General features: G+C 50.7%; 1 protein-coding gene across 1 annotated transcript in view; it reads left to right on the plus strand.

The window, feature by feature from the left end:
- The window catches only part of LOC132002031 (antizyme inhibitor 2-like), a 19,946-nt gene extending 4,893 nt beyond the window's left edge, over positions 1–15,053 (plus strand). The window contains 8 exon segments of the mRNA XM_059377070.1: positions 8,326–8,567; positions 10,221–10,357; positions 10,360–10,406; positions 10,979–11,126; positions 13,159–13,197; positions 13,200–13,258; positions 14,099–14,316; positions 15,032–15,053. Coding sequence (XP_059233053.1) covers positions 8,326–8,567; positions 10,221–10,357; positions 10,360–10,406; positions 10,979–11,126; positions 13,159–13,197; positions 13,200–13,258; positions 14,099–14,316; positions 15,032–15,053 — 912 coding nt within the window.
- The last annotated feature ends 5,010 nt before the right edge of the window (positions 15,054–20,063 follow it).

Consider the following 20,063-nt stretch of genomic DNA (forward strand, 5'->3'; position numbering starts at 1 on the left):
CTCAGATAAAGGACCACTCTGTAGAGTTAGAAATAGTTTCAGGAGAGCTACGTGAACCAGTAATGATAACCTAAGAACTAGAGATTGAAAAACATCAAATTGCAAAATGATACAATGTGACACCATTTATGTTAAATTTTTAAAAAGATTTTATTTGTTTATTTGGCAGACAGAGATCATAAGCAGGCATTTAGGCAGGCAAAGAGAGAGAGGGAGGGAAGCAGCCTCCCCACTGAGTAGGTTTATGGGCAAAAGTCTTTATTAGGGGTCTAAGAGAGTCATCATTTAATAATTTTTAAAAATTTGCCTAGAAATTATAATGAGCCTAAACCTTTCCAGATCCAACAATGTAGCCTTGAATTATATAAAGCAAAGATCGACAGACATACAGGGAGAAATCTACAAATAGACAATTAGGCTGGTATTTTTAGATATGTCTTTATAGTAAATGATATATCAAACAGACAATAGAAAAGTAAGAATACAAACACATGAGTGGAGTATGCAAAAACTGTTGGAGATAGAGAGAGCTAAGAAAGTAGATTCCTTAAAAATTAGGCACGAAGGCAAATAGCATCTTACATTGGCAAGATGTGGAGGGCCAGCAGTCACATGTCTGCAGGAGGTGTACCTCCGAGGGCCATTGCTTTGGAAAGAAAGGAGGCAACATTGGGTCCACCTGATGAGGAACCTACCTGTGACCCAGCAATTCTACTGACGGGTGTTTACTCTAGAGAATCCTCACCCACATGCACAGGTGACATGTCCAAAGCTGGTTAGAAGCTCCATTTATAATAATAAAAAGTGTGAAAAACTTATCAGGACTCAGTTAAGGATGGGTAAATAACCACCTTTGCTCAGATAAAGGACCACTCTGTAGAGTTAGAAATAGTTTCAGGAGAGCTACGTGAACCAGTAATGATAACCTAAGAACTAGAGATTGAAAAACATCAAATTGCAAAATGATACAATGTGACACCATTTATGTTAAATTTTTAAAAAGATTTTATTTGTTTATTTGGCAGACAGAGATCATAAGCAGGCATTTAGGCAGGCAAAGAGAGAGAGGGAGGGAAGCAGCCTCCCCACTGAGCAGAGAGCCCGATGCGGGGCTCGATCCCAGGACTCTGGGATCATGACCTGAGCCGAAGGCAGAGGCTCTAACCCACTGAGCCACCCAGGTGCCCCGATATTAATTTTTTTATGAACAAAAATGATACTCTGTGTTGTCTGTGGACACATGCATAAGCAGAACTCCAAAAACATACATGGTGATGATACCGAGCAATTTAAAGATTTCCCTGTGGGGAAGAAGGGAGAAAGGAGGAGTCCTGGCCACAGATAGCTACACCCTTAATCCGGACTGGGAGCTGAGCATGGAGAGGGGGACCCTCTTCATTTCTGTTGGGGAGGGGTCAGATTTGAAGGGAACCCTAGTTCTGCTATCTGTCAGGTGTGAATTTGGGCTTGTGATCTTGTGCAAGTCCCAGGACTTCTTGGGACCTTAGTTTTCCTACCTGTGAAAAAGACTGGAGGCGCGTGCCATAGAGAGGAGAAGGCTCAACTGACTCGATCTTGACCTTCATGTTGGCAGAAGCTTGCCATGGACAGGCAGGGGTTACACTGATTTGTGCTGTGTGGCTTCAAAGAACAGAGCTGGAAGCAAGAAGTGGGCATTTGAATTCAACAGCTCTGGGTCAAAACTACCACTCAAGAACTGCTCAAAAAGCAGGGGATATCTGTGTGTGTGTGTGTGTGTGTGTGTGTGTGTGTTGTATTCCTAAGAACAAAATCGAAGAATATTTCCAGCAACCCGTGGGTGCCTGAGTGGCTCAGTGGGTTAAAGCCTCTGCCTTCAGTTCAGGTCATGATCTCAGGGTCCTGGAATCGAGTCCTGCATCAGGCTCTCTGCTTGGCAGGGAGCCTGCTTCCTCCTCTCTCTCTGCCTGCCTCTCTGCCTACTTGTGATCTCTGTCTCTCTGTCAAATAAATAAATAAAAGAATATTTCCAACAACCTAGAAGGCTCCCTCACACCCCCCTCTCAGGGGACAGTCCCCCTACCCAGAAGTAAGGAATCCCCTGACTATCAACACTGATTAATTTTGCTTGTTTTTGGACTTCCATACATAAATGGAAAAGTTTGCATGTAGTATCATTTTGGGTCTGGCTTCTTTTTCTCAGCATTCCCTCTGTGAGACGCATTCGTATTTCTGTATTTAGCATCAGTTTGCTCTTTTTCATTGCTGTGTAGTGTTCGGCAGAATATACATGAATGAATTCATTATTTCTACGGGTTGGTGGACTCTTGGAATGTTCCCAGTTTGGGCCTCCTGTAAAAAAACTTTGAATATTTTTGTACATTTTTAAAAAAGATTTTATTTATTGGACAGAGAGAAACCGTGAGAGAGGGAACACAAGCAGGTGGAGTGGGAGAGGGAGAGCAGGGCAGGGAGCCCGATGCAGGGCTTGATCCCAGGACCCTGGGACCATGACCTGAGCCAAAGGCAGACACCTAACGACTGAGCCACCCAGGCCCTACTATACATTTTTTAAAAAGTAAGCTCTATGTCCAATATGGGCCTTGAACTCAGGACCCCAAGATCAAGAGCCACGTGCTCCACTGAGTGAGCCAACCAGGCATGTCTCTCGGTGGACAGACTTCTGTTGGGTATTTCTTATTTCTGTTGGATACGTTCTCAGAAAGGGAATTACTGAGTCATAGGGTACGTGTATTTTAGCTTTAGTCAATGCTGTCAAATAGTTTTTCCAAGTGATCTCACCAATTACAACCCCACGAGATAGAATGGGAACTCCAACTGCTCAACATCTTCAAAAACACTGGGCATTGCCAGTCTTTTTTGTTTTCGCCACACTAGGGAGGAGTAGTAGAATCTCATGTGGTTTCAATTTTCATTTCTTCGGTAACTAGTGGTATTGAGGACTTTTCTTATGCTTGTTGATCGTCTGGATACCTTTCACGTGTGTATGTGTGTGTGCATGTATGCGCGTGTGTGGGGTAAGGCTGTGCATTTGACCGGCATTAAAAGATAGCAACTCGTATGCTCAAGATTTTATTTTTGGTTTATTGGACTAAAATTGGACTAAACCAATTTGTATTGGTTCCTTCATCTTTTTGGCTGCAGGAGATGAGAGATTCCGTATAGTTTAGTCATAGAAAATTCTGACTCTCTGGCCATGTCTTATGCCAACAAATTATGACTCTCAGCTTGCCATTTTATTTCTCTAAATTCTCTAGTACCCTTATTAGAAGTTATTCCACCCCAATGCTTATTTTCCTAGTGCCTTTTGTGTCATTCTACTCGCAGGAACATTGGGTCCCTTACTTTCAGGGAAATTCATTCCAGCTGACAACAGAAATAGTTTAATTAACGACTATCTCACCACTACACACCCTGGCCACCAGAATCAGTTTTATAATACTAGCTGGTTCTTATTGCCTTCAGGTCAGCCTGATAGAGCCTGGGTCATACTCACACATCCTGGCTGCAAGGGAGTCTGGGAAAGTCCGTTTCTCTCTTTCCCGTGACACAGGTGTTCAAAGATGCTGAGCATCCACCAGACATAATAAACAGCTGTTCTAGGGCCCACATTTGGGTTTTTAAGACAAAAAGTGTTAGAAACCCTGGTTTAGATGATCTCTAAGGCCCTAAAATGCCAACATTATCGTCATCATTAACTAGTTTAATGAGTTCTTAACCAGTGTCACAAACGCACTAGGCTGTAGGCGTTCCATGCATTATCTCATTACTCTCCATGAGCCTATTAAGTAGATTCTATTACTGTGCTGCCTCTCTGTGCCTTGGTTTCATTGCCTATAAAATGGGGATAATAACCATAACTACATCCGTAAGGCTTTGTGAGTACTCAGTGGTTTGCTGCCTGGCAAGGGGTATGGTCATGAGTAAGTTCTTGATAAATAATGACATGATCTTCACCATCACCATCATCTACATTTGGCACATTAAATTCTGTGTGTGTTGTCACTGAGTTATGCAGCCTTTTATTTATTTTTTTTGAAAGATTTTATTTGTTTGTTTGTTTGTTTGAGTGGTAGGGGAGAGCAGAGCAAGAGGGACAAGCAGACTCACGGCTGAGCACGGAGCCTGACCTGAGGCTGGCCCTCGTGACCCTGAGATCATGACCTGACCCAAAACCAAGAGTCAGATGCTTAAATAACTGAGCCCCTATGCTGCCTTTTAATTCCTAGGAACAGAGGCTAGGAGGTTACCAGAACTGGGTTCAGAGTCCTGCTCTCTGTCAGTCACTATGTGACCTTGAGTGAGTCTTTTCATCTCCTTGAATAGAATGGGAATATTAAGTCTTCCTCTGTGCTCTCTAGTTATCTATAGATCTATGGCTTTCACAACACCAGGGATTCCTTGAGGAAAAAGAGCCTGTTTTACTCATCTTTTGGATCTTCCAAGGACCATCATAATTGTTGGGTACTGGTGATTCATTCCAACCATATTTCAGAAGAACCCAGGATGCAAGCCCTCCAGGGAGGACTGGTGGGATGGCCTTGGGGTTGGAGGCTGTGTGTGTCATGGTGCCTTTGTGATAAATTCTGCACTCATCCCCAGGCTAGGAGGCAAGACACAGAACTTGGAACCCCAGGGGAGACCCCATGCTGACCATTGGGATCCACATTCTGCTGTCTGTCAGGGGAGCTTGGGGTAGATGTGCACCAGGCCACTTGCTCACCATGTGTCCTCTAACTCACCGGGTGACATGTGGTGAATTTCTCTGGCCTTTGTTTCTCCATTGGAAAAACCTTAGGGTTCAGTGAATGGAAGTCAGATGGGAAAGTTTGACACAGAAAAGGAGAGACTCAAGGACATATTGACACAAACTTCATGTCCGAAGGGGTTCTGTGGGACCTTTCTTGTCTAAGGAGTTCGGCACTGCCCAGACTTGCCACCTTTCTTCAGCAAAGCAAAGCCCACGCTTCAGCAGACCCAGCCTCTTCTGAAGCCAGGTTGATCCGAAGAAGTGATTGTGTGATTGTAGCCTCACTCCAAATGATCTACCAAAGGGTGATTTCCAGTCTCCTACTGAGGTTTGGTAAGACTCCGTTTCTTCTCCGGCTTTCTTTCTCTCCTCTCCTTTTTCTGGTGTTGTGGAGCCTCAGCAGCTGAGCCGGTTGGTCCTGACCAAATGATTCCTGGAAGCAATAGGAAGCATGATTTCAGCATCCTCCAGGGCGACAGAAGGGCGTTTTTGGCAAAGAAGCAACTGTGCCCGGAAGAGCAAGTCGCTGCAGCTTTGGAGAGAGGCTCAGGGATAGCCTGGGTGGTGTCTGCAGCTGGAGAGATGAGAAGGACAAGGAAGGAGCCTCAGGGCTGTGTGCGTGGTAGGAAAAGGGAGGCTGGCAAAGGATTGCAATGAAATGTCTTTCCCTCTCGAATAGCCAAAGGGATATTGAAAAAGAAAGCCAACGTTGGTGGCATCACAATTCCGGACTTCAAGCTCTATTACAAAGCTGTCATCATCAAGACAGCATGGTACTGGCACAAAAACAGACACATAGATCAATGGAACAGAATAGAGAGCCCAGAAATAGACCCTCAACTCTACAGTCAACTAATCTTCGACAAAGCAGGAAAGAATGTCCAATGGAAAAAAGACAGCCTCTTCAATAAATGGTGCTGGGAAAACTGGACAGCCACATGCAGAAAAATGAAATTGGACCATTTCCTTACACCACACACAAAAATAGACTCAAAATGGATGTAGGACCTCAATGTGCGAAAGGAATCCATCAAAATCCTTGAGGAGAACACAGGCAGCAACCTCTTCGACCTCAGCTGCAGCAACATCTTCCTAGGAACAATGCCAAAGGCAAGGGAAGCAAGGGCAAAAATGAACTATTGGGATTTCATCAAGATCAAAAGCTTTTGCACAGCAAAGGAAACAGTTAACAAAATCAAAAGACAACTGACAGAATGGGAGAAGATATTTGCAAATGACATATCAGATAAAGGACTAGTGTCCAGAATCTATAAAGAACTTAGCAAACTCAACACCCAAAGAATAAATAATCCAATCAAGAAATGGGCAGAGGACATGAACAGACATTTCTGCAAAGAAGACATCCAGATGGCCAACAGACACATGAAAAAGTGCTCCATATCACTTGGCATCAGGGAAATACAAATCAAAACCACAATGAGGTATCACCTCACACCAGTCAGAATGGCTAAAATAAACAAGTCAGGAAATGACAGATGCTGGCGAGGATGCGGAGAAAGGGGAACCCTCCTACACTGTTGATGGGAATGCAAGCTGGTGCAGCCACTCTGGAAAACAGCATGGAGGTTCCTCAAAATGTTGAAAATAGAACTGCCCTATGACCCAGCAATTGCACTATTGGGTATTTACCCTAAAGATACAAATGTAGTGATCCAAAGGGACACATGCACCCGAATGTTTATAGCAGCAATGTCCACAATAGCCAAACTATGGAAAGAACCTAGATGTCCATCAACAGATGAATGGATCAAGAAGATGTGGTATATATACACAATGGAATACTATGCAGCCATCAAAAGAAATGAAATCTTGCCATTTGCGACAACATGGATGGAACTAGAGCGTATCATGCTTAGCGAAATAAGTCAAGCAGAGAAAGACAAGTATCATATGATCTCCCTGATATGAGGAAGTCGTGATGCAACATGGGGGCTTAAGTGGGTAGGAGAAGAATCAATGAAGCAAGATGGGATTGGGAGGGAGACAAACCATAAGTGACTCTTAATCTCACAAAACAAACTGAGGGTTGCTGGGGGGAGGGGGTTTAGGAGAAGGGGGTGGGATTATGGACATTGGGGAGGGTATGTGCTTTGGTGAGTGCTGTGAAGTGTGTAAACCCGGTGATTCACAGACCTGTACCCCTGGGGATAAAAATATATGTTTATAAAAAATAAAAAATTAAAAAAAAAAAGAAATGTCTTTCCCTCTTCAAGTGTCTAGCTGGGTCTGGATCAGGTCTAGATGGGATGGTCGTCTTCTTAGAGGGGCTCTTTGGGCTCTGGACGCCACACTCTGCTCCTCTAGCTTCATGCCTGTAATACCAGGCTAATAATACTCGACATGGATCAGTTTTGCAAAGCCTGGGAAATTCCTGTCTCCCTTCGTCAGTGAGCGACGTTCCTTTCTATCCCTCCGGGGGCCAGGCTCCTTCCCCGCCTCTGAGTTTTTGCACCAGCTGCCACCTGTGTCTGGAATGTTCTTCCCTGGTGCTTGGCCTGGTTGGCTCCTCAAGGGTCCAGTTAAAAGTCTTTACCTCTGGGGCGCCTGGGTGGCTCAGTGGGTTAAAGCCTCTGTCTTCGGCTCAGGTCATGATCCCAGGGTCCTGTGATCGAGCCCCACATTGGGCTTTCTGCTCACCGGGGAGCCTGCTTCCTCCTCTCTCTCTGCCTGCTTCTCTGCCTATTTGTGATCTGTCTGTCAAATAAATAAAAATAAAATCTAAAAAAAAAAATGTCTTTACCTCTAAGAAGACTCTGATGCCCCTGTGCTTACCCTAGGCCTCCTGGCCTCCTGATCCTTTCTCTGTCCCTCCCCGTCTCTGTTTTGTCCCCAGGGGGCTGGCTTCCAGCAGAGGCCAGCCACTGGGGGGCCTGGCAGGAGACTGGGAGGCCCTGGGAGGAGTCAGGGTATCTTTCCCTCTCCCCTCTGTCCCAGGAATCTTCCTAGGTAGGAGCCCTGTGTCTGAGGTTCCAACTTCCACACAAAGACCCTGGTTTGGGGGAGCACCACTTCTTCCTTTGGAGACAACTTCCTGCTAGGATCTGCTTCCATCAGTTTGCCCTGTTGTTGTTTTTTTTTTTTCCCCCTGGTGAGACCCTAATCAATGTCTCTCCCAAGCTAACTGTACCCCCAAATTCTTGCTGAATTCAAAGGACACAGAGATTTTCTCTTCGAGCTGCCGGGGATCTCAGGATGGACCTGCAGCTCCTAGGACAGTGACCGACACAGGAAATGCTCACTTGATTTTGAAGGAAGAAATGAATGATCTAGGGCAGGGGTGGGGGTGTTGACCTGCCACTGGGTCATGTGTGTGGGGCGGGCAACGGGAGCCAGTGAGTGCGGGGACACAGGCTTTGAGGCACAGGCCCCGTTCCTGTCCAGACATTTCATGCACACCGAACGCTCTTCTTCTTTAAAACGGGGCCAACTCTGCTTTCCCAAGAGCCGTCTACAAGCCTAAGTGGCACAGATGTGCCCACTGCAGTGCTAGGTACAGGGGAGGGAGTCAGTCAAGGGCAGTCCCTTGGGCTCATGCCCCAGCTTTCCGGCCCCAGAGGGCAGGGGTGGATAGCAAGGCAACCCCTGACACCATCCCCCAGGCCAGGTTCGAGCTGGAGCAGGAACTGGGCCTGGGCATGGCCCCCTCGCACATCATCTACACCAACCCTGCCTCCCACATCCCGTACGCTGCCTGCCATGGGGTGTGGCTCCTGACCTTCAACAGCGAAGAGGAGCTGATCAAGGTGGCCCGGCACCTACCCGAGGCCAGGGGGAACCAGCAGGGCAGTGCTGGCAGGTGGAAAATGGGGGGGGGGTGCACGAAGGACAGCAAGCCTAGGGCCCCGGCCTGTGGAGCTGGGCCTCTGCAACCAGAAGAAGGCAGTCCTATGGGGTGACCCAGGAGAGGCTCAAGCAGCAAAATACAAGCATTTGGGTCAGTGGGCCACTGCCTCCCTGATGCACCTGCGAGCCGAAGAAACATTGCTTATATCTGCATAGACAGTGGGCAGACCTGGCATTAGGAGATCTAGGGTCAGGCGACCTCACAGAAAAAGCATTTGCATTGGAGTCCGGGAGACCAGCACGATCAGTGCTTGTGTTTCAGATTCATGGGCACATGCTGTGTGCTCTTGGGAACGTTGTTTAACATCTCTGATCCTATAACATGGCGCCCTACACTTTTTATAATTTTATTATGATAATTATATATATTATATATAAAATTATATAATGATAATTATATTTATAAATGCATCACTTTCTCATTTTTGTTGTCTGGGCAGAAGTCTCTAAGGGGTGAGTGTTTTCATTCCTTGGGACTCAGTCCAGAACTAGGCAGGGGCCAGTGGGAAGGTAGAGAGAAATTGGGGGTAGGGTGAGGGTGGTGGGGCAGGTGAAGCATCCAGATCTCGGGGCTCACGTGTCTGAGAACCCCTGGCATCTTTCCCACCCTCTCCCAGGCTGGTCCTCCAGCTGTGGACCCAGGACAGCAAGAGCATGTTCCCCCCGAGCGCCTAGTTCAGGAACACTCTGGAGGTATGGGAACATCTGCTCAAGTTGGCCAGGGCCCTGGGGTCAGCTGTGACTGGAGCCAGGTGAGAGGGCTGGTTTTCCCGGCCCGGGAAGCAGGGGTCCTGGGGTTCACGGCCAATCTCTAGTCTTTGCCCTCTGGTCAGCCGTGGCCTCTCTGGGGCTCAAGATGCTTCATCTGTCCCCAGTAAAGAAGCTGGTTGTTATCTGGGACTAGGGCAGGGCAAGCAAGGCAACCGCCTTGGGTGAAAAATGTAAGGTGATGCAAAAAAACCTTAGTACTCTAGATAGATAACATCGTCATATTTTTAAAAATCAAAATTAATGCAAAAAATCCATGATGAGGAAAATATCAAAATTTTAAATAAAGACAGGATTGGAATTCCTGACTTTCCCTTTTGCCTCGGGGTGCACTCACTGTTACCAATTTTGCCTTTATTTAAAATTAAAAATTTTACTCATTGGAGATGTTTTTGCATCAATTTTCCTTCTTAAAAATATCGCATTAAATGCTATTTATCTTGATGGCTCAGTATTTTGGCATGTCCCCTATTGGTTCCTCAGCCATCTTGTCTGCGGGAGTGGTGGGGGGGGGGGGGGCCTGGGATTTGGGGTTCTGATCACAAGCCCTCTAAGGAGGGAAAGGGGAACCCTGCAAGGTGGGGGCACTGGGAGGCAGCAGCGGAGAGAAGTGACGGCCTCACGACCATGAGCCCCCCAACTGGAAGCCAGTCACAGGCGATGTATGTGTCTCCGGGGACACCCACGCGTATATCCAGGGGTGCGTCTCTGTGCGGGCGCCGCAGTCACATGTCCCTCTGTGTGTATCTGTGCTGGTCTCCACCTTTTACCCATGTTGGCGTTTTATAATGCCCCCGGTCTTACTGACCCTTACGTACCGGTGTGCGTTTCTCCACAGGTCACGTGACCTGCGTCCAGCCCCCACGTGGTTTCTGAAGGGCCAGATGGCGGGCACCTTCACCCAGGCCCCGGCTTACTGCCGGCGCCTATTCGAGATGGAAGGGGCCTTCAGGCATGATATGATCCTCCTGGACATCCAAGGGGCTTCCCCCAAGAGGAAGGCTGCAAGCCCAAGTTTGAGGAGGTCAGAGAGGAAGAGGAGATGGAGCCTGGGCTGGGGTCGGTCGGGGCATTGTGCGCCTTTGCTTGCCGGTAGGGGGAGCTGTTGTAACGTGCATGAATCACGTGCATCCCTGTGCATCCCAGCCGTAGCGGGGACCTGCCTTTGTTGAGAGGTCTTTGTCTGACTCTGTGCACTTGGCCCGCATGCACATGTGAGCACTGTGAGCCTCTGGCCCCCTGTCTGTCTTTAGACATGTTACTTGCTGTCCCTGGTTAAGTTCTAGTCACGTAGAAGTTCACTCTGCCCCCGATCCAGGGAACATCCCATCTTTGCCGAACATGTGTTGATTTCAGTGATTCCGAATTCAGACACCTCCGACTTCACACCAAATTCAGGTGTGACAACCTGTACACTTGCTGTGTGTTTTGGGCAAGTGACTGCCCCTCTCTGGGCCACAATTTCTGTTTCCTCCCTAGTAAAGTGGGGATGATAACACCTCCCCACAGTGCTATTCTGAGAAGGAAGGGCGATGGTGCAAGTAAAGCCCCCCTCATAGGGGCTGGTCATATCAGGGTCTGGGTCTGTCCCTGCAGATGGCAAGTGTGATCAGTGCTGTCATGGACCAGGACTTCCCCATGGGGAGTGGAGTCAAGATCACTGCAGAGCTGGGACACTTCGATGTGGAGTCTGTCTGCATGGCTGCTGTGAACATCATTGCCAAGAAGACTGTGCTGGAGTCTGGTGGGTGGGCCAGCCCTGGGGTGGGGAGGGCACTGTGCAGACATCCGGAGGAAGAGGATGAACAGAGAGTCTGGGCTCCACCCCCGGTACCTAATTAGCAATTAGCAAGAGACAAACTGTGAATGGGGTATAAGAACAAACCTGTTAGCATCACTGTTGTGTCATTCTCAAGTAGACTGGGAGGGAGAGAACCAAGACAAAGTCTTTACCCTTCCTGAGCAGCCCATGTATTTAAATCGCATTTGTGGAGGAAAAGTCACAGAATACAGCTCATGAGGCCACAGACACTACTGTGCTGCCAACAAGCATTTGAAATTCTTCCAGCAAGTGCTTTCTGACAGGTGCAGATTCTTAAAAGGAAAAATTCACGGAGTCCACTGAGTGCAAATTCTTACAACAAATTCTTACAACAAATATAGGAAGGCAATATTGTTGTTGTTGTGGCCTGAAGGTTAAGGGTGACATGGAGGGTGATAGGAAACCTTTTGACAATTGAGGTTCGCCATGATGGGAGAATTAATTAATTGTTATTTTGCAGCAGGAGCGGGGTGGGGTGGCTGTTCTCACGTGAACTACGCAGAAACTCAATTTCATGACGAAATGGAGAATGCGGATAGATTGCCCCACTCTATTCTGTGGGTTCGAGATAACTGACACATAAATATTTATAAATCCTGTTAATCTCCCCCCTTATCCTTGTGGCAGACGCTGGCCCACAGCTTTTAATCCCAAAGGCGCTTGTGTCGACTGGTTTCATTTCCCCACAAAGTGTGTTAGTTAAAGAATATTTTGATACGCAGCACAGGATTTTTAGCCTTCGGTTAACAGAAGTCCAAGTTATAAGTATTTGGGGCTTATTATTTTTATTTCCACAATAATAAGAGCTGCTAATAATTATCTATTCTGTGTGAAATACCTATTTTGTCTCATTTCAGCTCGACAATCCTGGGGGATAGTTTTGGTCATTCCCATGTTACAGGTGGAAATACTGAGGCTCAGGGAGAGGATATATTTGTCCACATGGCACGGCTAGTTGGGGTGCAGTGGGCTCCCCCATCTGTGTGGCTGAAACGTTCGTGCCCTTGCTGAACTCTCAGCCTCCAGGATGTCGTGGTGAAGTGGCTTAGGACACCTGGGTCTGGGGTTGCCGGAGTCAGGATCAATAATGGCAGCTGGGAGAGAGAGGAGGAGATGCGGTGACTGACACCAGGGAGAAGATGGTGGGGAGAAGACCCAGAGGAGGGAAAAAACAATATTCAGAAAGATCTGAGCATCTAAGTGGTCCCTGGAATGCCTGTGTGTAATCCTGAGTTTAGATTCAAGAAAGCAATATTCTGGGGGTGCCTGGGTGGCTCAGTTGGTTAAGCAGCTGCCTGCAGCTCGGGTCATGATCCCAGGGTTCTGCGATCGAGACCCACATCGGTCATCCCTGCTCAGCAAAGAGCCTGCTTCTCCCTCTCCCTCTGTCTGCTGCTCTGCCTACTTGTTCTCTCTCTCTCTGTTAAATAAATAAATAAAATCTTTAAGAAGAAGAGGAGGAGGGGGAGGAGGGGGAAGAGGGGGAGGAGAAGGAGAAGAAGAAAGCAATATTCTGCGGACTAAGTGACTGTGAAGAATCTGGCCTGGTCGTAGGACACGGGCACCATCCTGAAGGGAAAAGTTTTTACTTACAGTTCTCTAGAAACAGGGGACCTGGGGTGCTGCGCAGGGATGGGGGAGGGGGAAAGCACAGGGTGGAGGCAGGGGCAGAAGAAAGGGGGGAGCAAAAAACCAGAGTGGGAGGCTCCAGTGTGGTTTTCAAGGCGGGAGGAGGCGAGGCAGGTAAGGCAGCTGGGCAGAGGGGAGAGCAGGAACCCAGAAGACAGACCCCAACCTGGCACGGGGTCAAGAAGACTCCTGGAGCAGAGAGCAGGAGTTCTCCTGCACCGGGCCCTGGATTGGAGCCGCTTCTGAGGGTTCTGTGCTGGGGTGTGGATCATCAGTGCTGACACTGGCCATGTGCCCCTCAGGGCTGCCCTTTCTCTGCTCCCAGGAGGCCACCAGAAGCTGGTGTACTACCTCAATGACGGTCACATGGCATCTTCCGCATCTTCCTCAGGGATGCTGTCCCCAGGATGCCCATTGTGGTGAAGGTAAGGGGGCCCTGTGTGGCTCAGGTACTCCTGGTCTCTGAGGCCACTGTGTGCAGCCCCCAGTCCTGAGAGGCAGGGATCGTCATGGCCAGGTGGGGAGGGGAAGGAGCTCAGAAGGGTGCCATGGTACGTGCGTGTCCAGGGACATGCACACAGGTGTCTGTGTGCACCTGCACCTGCACTTCGGGGGGGGGGGTGGTGTGCTGCCGATATACACCTGTGTGGGTGGGGTGTGTGTGTGCAGACTCGTGGGTCTGTAGGTGTGCGTGCGCATCTGTTTGACTCTGTGTGTGTTTCCATGTGCATCTCTGCATGCATGCGTTTTGTTTCCAGAATCCTTGACTGCTGGCGGTGCAGGAGACTTAGGGAGGAGAGATTCTCAAACGTGGCTGCACATTAGATCACCCGGGGAGCTTTAAGAGACACTAATGCCCAGGCAGTCCCCCAGACAGCTGAAATCAGAATCCCACGGGGAGTTGAAAGCCTGGCATCTGTCCTTTGTGGAAACTGCCTAGGTGATTCCAATGGGCCACCTAGTGTGAGGTCAGTATGTTGAGTTATGGGTGAATAAAATCTTCCTGTTGTGTAGGAGAAAGATGAGATCCCATCTGTGCCTGCTCCTCTGAATGGACAGGGCGGGGCTGTGTCACTAGACTATTAACCCCATGAGGGCAGGGTTGAGAACGGTGCCTGGCACATAGGGACCCCTCCCTCATTGGTTGCGGTGGGGTGGCTGATAAGTGTCCCTGCAGGAGGGAGCCCGCTGGGGTCTTGCAGGCATGCCTGGCCAGCTGGGAAGTGGCTCTCCCTTCTCTGAATCCCTGCTCTTTGCTCCCGGAGGAGTTCTGCTCAGAGCCGCCCCTCTTCCCCTGTACCCTCTACGGGGTCACGTGTGATGCCTTTGATGAACTCTTCCCAGGGGAGCTGCGGATGCCTGGGCTGGATGTGGGTGACAGGCTCGTCTTCCCCTCCACGGGCGCTTCTGCCTCCACCATGAGCTCCACTTTCAACAGCCTCCTGCCCACCACCGTCTGCTGTGCCCTGGAAGCCGAGCTCAGGTGTCCGGATGGAGAGAATAGGGGCGGGGCACTGAGGGGATCACATCAGGATCTGTGTTTGGCAAGGAGAATATGGCTAAGTTCTGTGGTCCCAGACCCAAGAAATACCCTCCTCCCCCAAAGGCCCCCAGCAAAGCCCAAAGTGCCCACTATAGCTGCTCCCCTGGGGTTAGCGCACAGTAGCCGCCACCCCCCCGGGTAGCTCTGCAACTCTGAGCTGTGCACGCCCTTGGGGGCAGAACCAGGCAGCCCCTTGGCCCCAGCTGACCCTCGGTCCCTCGGCCAGGCCCCCACTTGGCTCTGTTCGTGACTGCTGCCCAGTTTCCTTCTCAGATGTCCATCCCTTCCCTACCAGCTTCAGCGTTCCTCAAAGGCTCGGCCCCAGAGTTGCCTCTCTGTCCAAGCTAGGGCTCAGCCTCCGGGTGGGGAGGGGGCTCTAGAACCTTCCTTCACTGGCACATCCCTTCCACAGGAGCCTGCTGGGGACAGCACCTTAGGTTGGCAGGTGGACTCGTAAGTGCTCCAGACACCTTGGTAAGCCACGTGGGGAATCGTGGCGGGGTGGGGGTGGGGGACGCAAGGGTTCAGGTGCTTCTGAGTGTGATGAGACAACTTACAAGGTTCAGAACTGGTTTTCTCCTCAGATGGGCCTGACTGAAGTCAATGTTAGCAACTTGAACAGCCGCCTCCATGCTCCCTGCTCCTTACCCCACAGGCCCCTAGACAGGGAGGGCTGACAACCCTGTGCCCTGACAGCAAGTAGCCCCCCCCCCCCGAAGACCATGTCCTGGACGTGAGGCGACCTGTGCCAATGCAGGAAGGTCTGCGTGAGCTACGGCCCCCGTGCTCATGGTGAGAACACTGGGTCAGACAGGCCTGGAGTGAGTCCAGGCTCCAGCACATACCAGCAGGGGTGTCAGTGCCTCAGTTTCCCCTCGGATCATAGTACCCCCCTCACAGGGTTGTTGAGAGGAGTATGTCCAATAATGCAAACCCTCATGCAAGGTCAGTTCGTGTCCGGGGCCCTGCCTCTGGCTGCCGCTGGTCCCAGGCTGGCCCACTCAGAGCTCGGCCCCCCACACCGCCCCAGAGTCTGGGGGTCCTCAGGAAGCAGGCATAGCCTCTGACCACACAGCTAATGGGCCAGCACTGTAGGGCGCAGACCTGGCCATGACTAGAAGCCCCCAGGCTGGGAGGTTGGAAGGACGATGTGTGAAAACAACCAGCTCCAAGGCAGGGCGGACGGCACTGCGTGTCCTCTAGGCACGCTCGAGCTTTAAAAACAGTATTTGGGGGGCGCCTGGGTGGCTCAGTGGGTTAAAGCCTCTGCCTTGGGCTCAGGTCATGCTCCCAGGGTCCTGGGATTGAGCCCCGCATCAGGCTCTCTGTTCAGCAGGGGGCGTGCTTACTCCTCTCTCTCTGCCTACTTCTGATCTCTGTCAAATAAATAAAATCTTTAAAAACAAAACAAACAAACAAACAAACAAACAAACAAAAAACAGTATTTGGGGAGCTCTGAGCTCAAAAGGAAAAGGAGTCCTACAAGGAAGGAGGTTGGCAGAGGCGAGGGTGGGGACACGTGGTACCCACATTCCTCCGGCAAGTGAGGGCCTAGAGACCAAAGCCTCCCCCCGCCTCCTATGTCCTTGTTAAGCTTCTCCCAAGGAGACGGTTCGCTGGTCCCCGGCCTCTGCGAGGGTCCTCCCCGTCCGCCAGAGTCAGCCCCACCCCTCTTGCGGCTGCTTCCTCAGCTTGGCCAGTACCAGATGAATCTCGCAGCACTCCTGGACTCCGGGGAATTGTCCCCCAGATACATGTGAGAAGCGATGGGCTCTGGGACCACCCCAGGAAGCCAGAGGCTTAGACAGCCTTCGGCCTGTTCCCAACTCATCTCCTCCCAGTGCCTGAAAACTGGGGATAGAAACATCCACCCCAACCGCCCCATCCCCCAAAGCATCTGGAAGCACAAAGTTAAGTTGGCTTTAGGGAAAATGAAAAGTTTTATTCAGATGCAGGAGATGTGGGTATGAGTTGTGTTTTGTGTTTTGCCCTCTGACGCTGTAGTTGTGGTTACCCATCCGTTCGTCTCTCCCTACCCGCTGCTCCCTGCCCCCCTCCACCCCCGCATCCATCCACCCATCTACCCATTCACTCAGCAGAAATCTGAGGGCCTAGTGTGTGCCCGGCACTGTTCTAGACACAGGTAACACGCGCTGGAAACCCAGGCTCATGGAGCTCCCCTTCCAGTGGGGATAAGAGGCAGCATAAACAAGCACATGCCTATGTAACAAAGTATGTTCTGTGAGGAAAGATAGAGCAGAGCCAGAGGGTAGTGGATAAAGAAAGCAAGGCAATTTTAGGCAGAAGGACCAGCGGCAGCCAGTATGCAGGGGAGCAGGGGGGCAGAGACCTCAAGGCAGAGATTGAGACGCCATGTGGTGGCTGGGTCAGAGTCCCAGGCGTAACAAAGCACAAGTTCAATGCCAGGGATGGAGACTGTTTAAAAAAAAAAAAAAAGTTCAGGGGGCCGCATGTGGGCAAGCAGAGGGAGTGAGGGGAGGTGCCCAGAGAGGAGGCAGGGGTGGGCTGGGGGGTGGGGTGGTGATTTGTCAGGCTTCATGGTAAGGTAGGGCTTTGACTTTGTTGTGAGCTGGAGGGGAGGCCCTGGAGGGTTTGCACAGGTCTGTGCGGCGGGAATGCAGGACAATCCTCGGAGGCTCCTGCCACTCTGGGGAAGGGATGGGCGGTCAGGTGGTGAGTGGTGAGAAGTGGTCAGTTCAGGGCAGGGTGGACAGGTTGAGTTAAGAGGATCTGTTGAGGGACCACCAGGTACCTGGGGCAGGGAGAGGAGTCAAGCATGACCCCAGCGCTTTTGGCCCCAGCGGCCAGGGATGCTGTGGAGGAGAAGCAGACCAGGAGGCGTGAAAATGGAGAGCTCGGCTTTGACCCATCAGGCTGGAGTGGTCCGTTCCTCCTCCAAATGGAGTCAACACACAAGCCCTGCATTCAGGGCCAGGGCTCAGCACGGGGGATACGAACATGGCAGCATCAGCACCTTGAGGACTTTACATCCTGGGACCTCCCGGGCCAACCAGGGAGCGAGCGTGGCGGGAGAAGACACGAGGCACAGAGAACAAGGGAAGAAGCATTTCCAAGAGGCAATGCCCGAGTGTCAAATACCACCCAGAGGGGGTGAGGTGAGGGCCAAGGGTGGGATTGGGATGGGGAGGTCACTGGTGATCACCAGAGGCTTGGTGCACGGGAAGGGGGAGGTTGGTGGAAGTGGGGTCCAGAGAGGGAGGGTGCGGCCCGGACTCCAGGGAGCTGCATCTGACTCAGCAGTGGCAGGAAATGGGAAAGTAGCTGGAAGAAGAGCCGGCCAGGCCGGGTCAGGAGGTTTATTTTAAGACAAGAACTATTACAGCTTGTTCGGAGTCTCCTGGGGATGTCCGCTAGCTAGCAGGGAAGCTAATTAAGATGCGGAGGAGAGGGGCGCCTGGGTGGCTCAGTGGGTTAGGCCGCTGCCTTCGGCTCAGGTCATGATCTCGGGGTCCTGGGATCGAGTCTCACGTCGGACTCTCGGCTCAGCGGGGACCCTGCTTCCTTCTCTCTCTCTCTGCCTGCCTCTCAGTGTACTTGTGGTTTCTCTCTGTCAAATAAATAAATAAAATCTTTAAAAAAAAAAAAAAAAAAAAGATGCGGAGGAGAGAAGACCGTTTCAAGAGCCAAACCTCGAACCTTGAACCTCCAACCTCGGGTGGGTGGAAGCTCAGACAGCGTACCCTGGGGGACCGAGGGAGGCCGGGCAGGTCCTTGGGAGAAAGTGGAGCTCTCTTCTGGTGGGTTCTCTTTTCTCAGTGAAAAAAGAAATAAGGTCAGTCCTGCAAGGATGGGGGCCTTGGTGTTTTGAGGAGAGGGGCAGAGATGGGGAAGTCAGAAGAGCGGGAGGGTGAGTGGGCCAGTGAAATGGGGTCCGATCGCCAGCACGGGGGCCCACCCAAGGTTTGCGGGAGTCACTCTAGAGCGAGGCCGATGTGTGGCGTGTCTGGTCTTCAGCCACGTCCAGCTGCGTGGACTCAGATGAGCTGGCGAGTGAGGAGCTCGTGGGGGTCTCTGCAGGTCCAGGCTCCAGCAGGCTCCCCCAAAGCTCCTGCAGTCCTCAAAGCCCTTTCGTGACCCCACATACTGTCCTTCCACAGCCATATGTGCTGTGAGACTCAGAATGACTCCGTGAGCTCACAATGACGCCCACTTTAGAGAAGCGGACAAATCAGGGGCACCAGGAAAGAGCGACAGAGCTGGTATTGGGATCCACACACTGGGTCGGTGTTCTCCCTTCGGGGCGGCAAGGGGTGCGCATGCTATGTTTAAGGAAGTTTAAGAAAGTCTTGCATCCCAAAGGGTGAAAATAAGCAAGGTTGACAGGTGGTGGTGGTGGGGGGCGGGTGTTAAACCTCAGGTGTTCCACGCTCTGTCTCCCAGGTGTTGTCCTGTTCAACTGTAGTGACTTGCTGCCCCCCACTGGTCACTGGCAGCATTGCACATAGACTAAGCCTTGCCTGGTATATGCTTAGCCCACTAGGGATTCACTGTCTGGGTCCACCAACACCTTGTTGAAAGGATCAGGTAGGAGTTCTCACCCCCAAACCTCCCCACCGCTCCTCCTGAGAAAACGGAAGTCAAGAGAGGTGACTTTAAAATTCCATCTGCACATGCGTACTCTATCCGCTCAGGTGCTCCTTCATTAAGTTCATGGAAGACGGTGTTTAGGCACTGGGAGTCAGCAGGAGATAAGGCAGGAGAAAACATTGCTCTCATAGAACTGTCATCTGCCGCCGGGGTGGAGGGAGGCAGATGCTAAACAATAAACAAACAAAGGAGAAGCTGTGATGGGTGCTGTGAAGAACTTAATAGAAAGAGTGGCTGGAGAGGTTGGACAGGAGATGATATTTGAGGAGAGACCTGATGGCTGGGAGTGTCCGTAGAGATCCTGAAGGAAGAGGGGAACAGCACACAAGGGCCCCAAATCTCTGTGATATTTGGGCAGCTTTCAGATCCAGTAGAGCCCCGCGTCGCCCAGCCAGCCCCTGAGAGGTGCAGCAGTCAGAGCCGAACGTTGGCAGGAGGGTCATGCCATTGACCTGCTCTCTGTGAGTCCACAGCCCCTCGCAGCACCCCCTTACACAGCTGACCACTCCGTCCCTGGAGCTCCTCCTCTCTTGGCTTATGTCCCTCCAGGGGCAGGAAAAGCTAGGATTATTCTCCTGTGACAATCAAAGCTTACTTACCCTTCAACAACAAGAGCTTTCTGATTCGAAGGAACTCACTGACCTGTCCAAAGCTAGAGCAGGAAATACCGGCGTGTGGAAACAAAGGTCAAAACAGACATTTCTGGGAACCGGGACAGGAGCATGCAGGAGAGAGACGGTGGAAGTGTATTCAGGCTTGTTTGTAGCAGCTGCTGAGTGATAAGTGTATTTGTGACCCTGTCTGCAGCTAATAGTGAGCCACTCTTGCAAATGTGTTAAGTGGCTAAGTTTTTTTTTTAAGTAGCTAAGTTGTTTTTTTTTTTTTTAAAGTGGCTAAGTTTTTAAACGTGTTTAAAATGGATATTTACAGACACTGAGTGGTTCAGTCAGTTAAGCGTCTGCCTTGGGCTCAGATCACGATCTCAGGGTCCTGAGATCGAGTCCCACATCGGGCTCTCTGTTCAGCGGGGAGTCTGCTTCTCCCTCTCACTCTCCCTC

The sequence above is a fragment of the Mustela nigripes genome, chromosome 14 (assembly GCF_022355385.1).
Source record: "Mustela nigripes isolate SB6536 chromosome 14, MUSNIG.SB6536, whole genome shotgun sequence".
Lineage (NCBI taxonomy): Eukaryota > Metazoa > Chordata > Mammalia > Carnivora > Mustelidae > Mustela > Mustela nigripes.